The sequence below is a fragment of the Saccostrea cucullata genome, unplaced genomic scaffold (assembly GCF_032062105.1).
Source record: "Saccostrea cucullata isolate Sc308-1 unplaced genomic scaffold, CSIRO_AGI_Scuc_v1 ctg258, whole genome shotgun sequence".
NCBI lineage: Eukaryota > Metazoa > Mollusca > Bivalvia > Ostreida > Ostreidae > Saccostrea > Saccostrea cuccullata.
The window spans coordinates 85001-93887 of NW_026931770.1; the positions used below are offsets into that span (position 1 = coordinate 85001).

Genomic DNA, 8887 nt, shown 5'->3' on the forward strand with positions numbered 1-8887 from the left:
ATTAAATTGTTAAAATCTTGACACCTGGGGTAGGGCAGGGCCACAATAGGGAATCCAAGTTTTACATAGAAATATATACAACAAATCTTTAAAAATCTTCTTCTCTAGAACCACTGTGTAGATTCTAAAGTTTTAAAATCATAAAAGGGAAGGGGGTAGTGGGCATGATAGGTATAGCAAGAGGGGGAATCTGGTAAAAGAACTGCATCACCCAAGTTACTCAGGTGAGCGATGTGGCCCATGGGCCTCTTGTTTAATTTTCATTGTTTATTGAGGTATGAAGAGACTCACAAATTCATGTCCTCAATACAATGAAATCTCAATAAACCATTGCAGTGATCCCAGGATGTTTCCTCAAACTATAAAAAATGATCAAACAAAAACCTAAATTTACAGTTTTGCAAGGAAAAAAAGTTTAATACATTATTTTTTGTTGGGTTTGAGGGAAATATTTACCTACTTATTGATGTTTTATATACATCTGTCAAATAATATTGTTAAGAGTGTGCATTAATCTTAGCTTTTTAACTATACAGAGAATCTTTTGGTTGGACTTTGACCTTGACTTTAGTAGGAGAATAACATTTATATCTTTGAGAATGACTTTGCTCTGCATGATCTATGAATATAACATTTCACAACTTTTGTACGAAGAGTCTCCTCAGCTGAGTCAAAGAGTCCCAAATTAGTTGAAATGAAACTGCATCCTAGAATGAGAAAGCTTAATCATCTCATTTCTATCTGGCAGTATATTCTTGTAGGTATCATTGCTTATTTCTTTATTTATTTTGTAGAGGACAGAACTACAAACAGTTCAGAACAGGTTCTTTTCCAGGAGTATGAATTGTTGATTGAAGGAGAAGAATTTCAGAAGGAGGAAGAAAAGTCAGAACCAGAAAAGAAAGAGGAGCTTCATTCCTTTCTGAAATCAGAAAAGGCTAGCTCCCTCTTACAGGATTGCTCCTCTGAGGAGCTGGAACGAATGTCTAACCAGTCCGAGGACAAAGTCTTCCTCAAGTTCAGGAAGCGGATGAACCATGCTCCTGAACAGGTAAAGCAGAAAGTCAAGATCTACTTGAATTTTTCCTAATAAATCAAATTTGGCTATACTTGTGAGCATTTTAAGACTGCAGAAAATAAATTTTCATAATATGACCTGAAGTTGTATACTATATATGTAGGACTCCAAAGTCCAATGGTCTAAACCAAACCCCTGATGGTTTGACATGCCAAAGTCCAATGTTGCAGGGAAAAAAATGACATCGTAGTACATGTACTACTGCCCTAAATTGCAATGCCTTGCCATGCCAAGATCTTAAATAAATGGAAATATCATATGCAAGGACTAACCTTAGTCTCTCTGATAGGTACAACTCTTGGGGGGTTGTGATTGTGTAAGGACTTACCCTTAACTTCTCAGGTTGGTGCAAAGCTATCCCATTATCAGTTTAATAGTGTGCAAGTACCAACCTTAAATCTTTCAAGTTGTGTGCAAGGACTAGTCCTTGAATCTATGGTGGGTGCAAAATCAGTAAAATTATATACAAGGACAAATGCCTAATTGATGGCTTTTGAATGCAGGACATCAAGGATTGACATCGTTATTATTGTGATGTCATAAACTTCATTATTTCTCCACAGCATTGGCCTTTGGCATGTCAGACCATTGTACTTTGGTGCAGTGCATCTCCTAGGAAACAAGCCATTGAATTTTGGCATGACCATTAGACTTTGGCATCCATATTGACATTAAACCATCAGGGTTTGTAGAGAGTAAGGCCTTTGACTTTGGCGTCACCATCGAATTTCGAATCTTATGTTCATACAGTTTTTATGCCCCCCTTCGAAGAAGGGAGGGCATTTTGCTTTGCTGCTGTCTGTTGGTCTGTCGGTTCCATTCACTTCCTTTGCAGAGGTAGCATATACTGAAATGAAATTTGGTTTACAGATTTATCAGCTGAATATTTAGGTCAAGTTCTGTTTTGGGTACGCTTGTGCCATTTTTTATAGAGTTATGCCCCTTGGACTTGGAAAAATTCCAAATTGGGGAAGGGGGGCATAAGTGTTTTATAAACATCTCTTGTTATGTTCGGAATTAATTTTTAAAAGTGGTTCTGAGAAAAATTTGGACATTTAAGAAAATATCTGTACACAGCCTTTGTGAATTTTATGACTTTATTAAAGTTTTGTGCTTTGACAATACATGTATAACAATATCTCTACCCAGCCCCATTGTAAATATTGTAGGTTTTGCGCTATGATAGTATCTATACTTAGCCCAATGTAAATATTGTAGGTTTTGCGCTATGATAGCATCTATACTTAGCCCAATGTAAATATTGTAGGTTTTGCGCTATGATAGTATCTATACTTAGCCCAATGTAAATATTGTAGGTCTTGCGCTATGATAGTATCTATACTTAGCCCAATGTAAATATTGTAGGTTTTGCGCTATGATAGTGTCTATACTTAGCCCGTTGTAAATATTGTAGGTTTTGCGCTATGATAGTGTCTATACTTAGCCCGTTGTAAATATTGTAGGTTTTGCGCTATGATGGTATCTATACTTAGCCTGTTGTAAATATTGTAGGTTTTGCGCTATGATAGCATCTATACTTAGCCCAATGTAAATATTGTAGGTTTTGCGCTATGATGGTATCTATACTTAGCCCGTTGTAAATATTGTAGGTTTTGCGCTATGATAGCATCTATACTTAGCCCGTTGTAAATATTGTAGGTTTTGCGCTATGATAGTGTCTATACTTAGCCCAATGTAAATATTGTAGGTTTTGCGCTATGATAGTGTCTATACTTAGCCCGTTGTAAATATTGTAGGTTTTGCGCTATGATAGTGTCTATACTTAGCCCGTTGTAAATATTGTAGGTTTTGCGCTATGATGGTATCTATACTTAGCCCGTTGTAAATATTGTAGGTTTTGCGCTATGATAGCATCTATACTTAGCCCGTTGTAAATATTGTAGGTTTAGCGCTATGATAGTGTCTATACTTAGCCCAATGTAAATATTGTAGGTCTTGCGCTATGATAGTATCTATACTTAGCCCAATGTAAATATTGTAGGTTTTGCGCTATGATAGTATCTATACTTAGCCCACTGTAAATATTGTAGGTTTTGCGCTATGATGGTATCTATACTTAGCCCACTGTAAATGTTGTAGGTTTTGCACTATGATAGTAGGTTTTGCGCTATGATGGTATCTATACTTAGCCCACTGTAAATGTTGTAGGTTTTGCACTATGATAGTATCTATACTTAGCCCAATGTAAATATTGTAGGTCTTGCGCTATGATAGTATCTATACTTAGCCCAATGTAAATATTGTAGGTCTTGCGCTATGATAGTATCTATACTTAGCCCAATGTAAATATTGTAGGTTTTGCGCTATGATAGTATCTATACTTAGCCCAATGTAAATTTTGTAGGTCTTGCGCTATGATTGTATCTATACTTAGCCCAATGTAAATTTTGTAGGTTTTGCGCTATGACAGAGGAGGGTCTCCGCTATTGGTATCCAGTGACAACAAGCCAGACCAGATTCCAAACTGTGACTGTGGAGCCAAGAGACAGTTCGAGTTCCAGGTTTGGACTACTCCTTATTAACAGATCATTATTGAATTGTTGTGTAATTTAAAGAGGCTGGGTGGTCGTGGTCATTTTTAGACTATTTTGATCTCCATTAGAAGAAGAGCTCCATATAAAGATATAATAACATGATCAAATTTTAAAGTTAAAATTTATGATATTTTTCTTTGCCAAATGATAGTTGACAGGGTAGACAGACTACTCGGCCCAACAACACCTCAGCCCGTGCTGGTTGACACCTCGGCCCTGACAGTTCGGCTCAAAATCATTGACACTTCGGCCCATACCGAAGACAGCTCGGCCCAAGGAATAAAATTAATTTTTTATTTAGTTTGTTTAAATAAGTTCAATTTTTATTTTCTGTAGTAATGTAGATATATGTAACATATAATTAATCACTAGGCCTAGAGATACGTTTACTATAGATATAATTTATATACGATAAACAGGGGCAGATAATTTCAGTATTTTTGAACAAACCACAGCAAAACATCGAATTACAATCCGTTTATTACAATGCAACATAATTACATTATACATTATTAATATATTTGTTAGCCATCTTTAAAAAATGTTTGGTTGCTCTCTCCCTTCTGACTGACTGAAATGGTCTACTGCAGTGCATTGTATAGTTGAATTTACTAATTATACTGTTTTTCTGGCGATATGGAACATCTGATATGGGTTGGTAATCAGTGTAAGGATATATAGACTTCCAATGATTATTATTGTCTCCCAATTATGCCTTCTCATAATTAACTCCTCATAGTCGTCACCCCATATGACAGGCGCTTGAGACTCTAAAGGATGCACCGCGTCTTCCTTGTTTGTATAATGATTCGCACTTAATCAAGTTACTACTCAGTGGGTGATCTTTCTTTAATTACCGTCAATTTGCCGTTTTGGAAGATTGTTGATGTATCAAATTAATTTCTTTTTCACTTCATAGATATATAATAGCATAAATAATAAATATATTTAACTCAAATATATTTTTGTTTGGGCTAAGGTGTGTTTTATGTGAGCCGAGGTGTCCTCAAATTTGGGCCGAGCCGTCGGAGCCAAGGTGTCAATGGGCCAAGATATCGGTGGGCCGAGGAGTCGTTGGGCCGAGCAGTCTGACATTTGTTGACAGCTTAAGATATCATATCCCAAAATTTAAGCTATATCTGGTGGTTAATAAAAAAATAATTAGTTGACCCCCTAGAGTTCAATTAATGTATATTTTTGCCTTATTCTGACTACCGGTATATACTTAAAGTCCATGATAATTTTTATGCCCCCCTTCGAAGAAGAGAGGGCATATTGCTTTGCTGCTGTCTGTCAGTCGGTCTGATGGTCCACCAAATTTCTGTTCATTTTCTTCACAACTGTTGCACATACTACTAAATTGAAATTTCGTATACAGATATGTCATAAGTATATCTAGGTCAAGTTCTGTTTTAGGTATGATCCAGTAGTTTTGGACAGAGTTATGCCCCTTGGACTCAAAAAAAAAATGCATTTCAAGTTATTTGCCATTTCCGTTCATTTTCTTTGCAGAGATTGAACATACTAAAATGAAATTTGGTATACAGATTTATCATTTTGAGTATATAAGGTCACATTCTGTTTTGGGTATGATCAAGCAATTTGGGACAGAGTTATACCCCTTGGACAGATGTCAGGTGTATTCTAGATTTACAATTTATTCCATTTTTATTCTCTGTTCAAAACTTACTGCATAAAAAAAGACTATATACACTGTATGGTGTATTTTAGACCTTAGTGTATTGCAGATTTATAGGCTATAGAAGTTTTGTGCCTCTTGGTGTACCAGTATTCTAGGAATGCTCCTTGGAGTTGAACAAATTATATATCCATTTCTAATTGCTTTCTCTGTTATGACGCTTTATAAGTTAGGAGAGTTGATTTGATTTCTTGAACATTCTACTGGAATGTAAATTTTGCCAAGCAAGAGGTCAAAGCTAAGGAGGCCTAATATGCAGGTAAATTTTGTGCGTCTGTCTTTGTGTCTGATGCTAAGGAGACCTCGTATGCATGTAAGTCTCATGCAACTGCATGTCTTTGTGTTTGACGTCGTGGACGGGACTTTTGAAATTGATATGGGAGGCCTCCTGTAATTTAAATCTATCAGTCAACATTTTTAAAATCTAAATTTAGAATTTTATTTCACAATGAAATGGAAATATAAGGAATCGCTGGTAGAGTCATTCTTCCTTTCACTGTTGACTTTTGTCTGTCTGTCTGTAGGTGATGCCGCAGCTCCTGTGTCACCTTGGTATGGACCAGGTCGGGGACAGTATAGACTGGGGCACACTCTGTGTTTACACCTGCTCAGCTAACTGTTACCATGGTAACCAGTATCAACAGGAGTATCTATGGAAACAAGACTATTCCAAGTAGACTTGACTGGCCACTCTGTTTTCTGCATCTAATCAGTGCTTTTAATCTGAATTAATTTTGTTATATTAAAGATTGTCAATTATTTCAAGTGACTCAAAATTTCTTACATAAAGTAAACGTTTATAGACTCATATTTGTTGAGAATATTATTGCTTTATAGAGATAACATTTAGATTATTCTTTAAAATTTTGTTCTGATAAGAAAAACCTATAACAAGCAACTTGAAATGTTTATTAAGAGTTAGGAAAAATTGAATAAATATTTTTTTTTTTTAATATGGGTCCTCATCATTGATAATTTTTCTTTTTATGTTTTAAGAGGCATTTTCTTATAATTTTGGAGATTTGACATTTTTTGAAAGTTTGTATTGAGTTGAAAATACATTCTTTCAAAAAAATCTCACATCTCCAAAATTAAAACTTCAATCAAAGATTGTTCATTCACTTTCAAGAATTTTTTATCTCAATGGTCTTGATTTTCAGTTGTTAACAAATCTCTTATTTAAGGGTACTTAACACAAACAAAAAATTGATGCATGCTTTGATATATATTTTTTGCCTGATTTTTATTTGAAATGACAAATATAATAAATCCCTGAAATATAAAGAAATTGTAGGTTTTCCTTGGTGCTTTGATAGGAGACTTTGTTTTGCTTTCTATATAATTCCATACAAAATTTTGCACAATTTTTTAACGTTATGACAAAATCTTATGAAATTCTTCTACTATACTTGGTAAACATTATTCAGGTTACCAGTTTAAATGTAAATCTATGAGAAATATTGTTGATTCATAAAAAAGTTTGTTTGTGTTATTTATATATCCTTAATCATCTCTCAGTGGAATTTATATCGGTACATGTATATAAGCAGAGTGAAATACTGTTATTGTGGAAGGAAAAATATCAATGTGTCTTTTGATTCTTTGATTTTTTTTAAATTTGATTTTAATATCTAGTTTAATTATATAAATTATTAAAAATGGAAACACAATTTTCTCTTCTTGTGAACGTCATGTTTATTAGAGATATATATACAGAATTGTTCAGTAAGTGTCCCTGGATTCCTTAAGATGTATGAGTTTGTGGGGACCTTGTTGACTTCACTGTGTACTAGGTATGTCTACAGCCCCCTTTGATGTTTACTGTGTACCTGCCTCTGTATACAGTGTGGGGGTCTGTGTAGGTATACCTTGGTCTGCTTGACTACCTGTTTCAACTCTCATGTGTACTAGGTACCCCCACAGCTCCCTTTGAGGTTGACTGTGTACTTTTCTGTGTGTACAGGTAAAGGACTGTGTAGGTATACACCTTGGTCACACCTGACTACCTATTCTGCTTCTCCCGTGTACTAGGTACCCCCACAGCTCCCTTTGAGGGCTACTGTGTACCTGCCTGTTTGTACAGGTGAGGATACACATGACTACCTGTATTTACCAGGTGTGTGGATTGGGGGTACACACATTCACACCTCCTGTGTTTGTACAAGCAGTACTTTTTCACACAGAAGTGTTTCAAACTTTAACATAAACCAAAAAAAAAAAATTAAAAATAAATAACTAAATAAATAAATATAAAATAAAAGAAGTAAACAGATTCTTTACTTCAAACACATGTATTTTACAGCCTTAATATATTTATATATTTCTTAAGTTAGGTTAATATTATATACCCCCAGAATACTTTTTTTGAAAATTATATATGGGAGGAAATAATCACTGTTTTATCATTATGTAGTAATTACATTCAGCTTTAAGTTCTTGATCCCCCCTTTTTAATTTTATTAGTACAGCAATTACATCTGTAAATGTGATGTCTGATAACAATTTAATAGATATGCATCCAAACAAATTTCTTTATATTTGTACATTGTGATAAAAAAAGTCAAAGTAAACAATAAGATGAACATTGAGCAACTTTTACAAATATATAGTGATAAACTATTTCTATTTTTTTAAATTTTAATGTTTTTTTTCTTTGGTTGATTTAAGCATATTTTATTGAATAATTCAATAAATATTGGGAAACATGCAAAACCTAAGAGCAATCCTCTCTTTGTATAAAAGGTAAGCAAAAATAATATTTTACACGATCATAAATAAGCTAGATTTAAAAAATAAAGAATCACAATCAATTATCATTTTTTCTTTGGTTGTAGCAAATTCATTAATGAGTTAATTCAATCATTCAGGTATTTAATCTTTTATATAATTCTTTAATATTATGTATTCAATTTTTTGTCATTGAAAGTAAACTACTACAAATACATTACACATTTTTCCTTCTGACATACTCATAAATATATAATGTTCTGTTATTGTCCTTAAATTATACATGTTATACTTTTGTGTAGTTCACAGAATTTTTTTTTAATTACATGTAATATCAAATTTATAGTAATGTGATGTCTTATGAGTGTTGAAAACTACAGACTGAAACAAATTATTTTTAGATTGTTAAGTCTTTTTTACATGTTTAAATGTTGAGAGCAGAAGAAAAAAAACTAAGTTTTTTTTTGTCTTGCTTTCCATTACTATTCAATTGTATGGCATACTCTTTTCATCAAAGAATTACACAAATCAAAGTATTGGTAAAATATTTTGAGAAAAAATATTTCAAGAAAAAACTGTTTAAGAAAGTAAGTTTTTTTTGTCTTGTTTTCCAATACTATTCAATTGTATGATGTACTCTTTTTATCAAAGAATTAAACAAATCAAAGTATTGGTAAAATATTTTGAGAAATAATATTTTAAGAAAAAACTGTTAAAGAAAGTAAGTTTTCTTGTCTTGCTTTCCATACCATTCAATATTGTATAAAGTACTCTTTTCATTAAAGAAATAAACAAATCAAAGTATTGGTTAAATATTTTGAGAGATTA

The 8887-nt window shown here is 33.3% G+C and overlaps 1 protein-coding gene across 1 annotated transcript in view; it reads left to right on the plus strand.

The window, feature by feature from the left end:
• Nucleotides 1-6216, plus strand: part of LOC134233477 (programmed cell death protein 2-like) — a 9002-nt gene extending 2786 nt beyond the window's left edge. Inside the window, exons 2-4 of the mRNA XM_062715444.1 lie at nucleotides 795-1051; nucleotides 3493-3600; nucleotides 5857-6216. Coding sequence (XP_062571428.1) covers nucleotides 795-1051; nucleotides 3493-3600; nucleotides 5857-6009 — 518 coding nt within the window. The 3' untranslated portion in view covers nucleotides 6010-6216. The remainder of the gene's footprint in view (nucleotides 1-794; nucleotides 1052-3492; nucleotides 3601-5856) is intronic.
• The last annotated feature ends 2671 nt before the right edge of the window (nucleotides 6217-8887 follow it).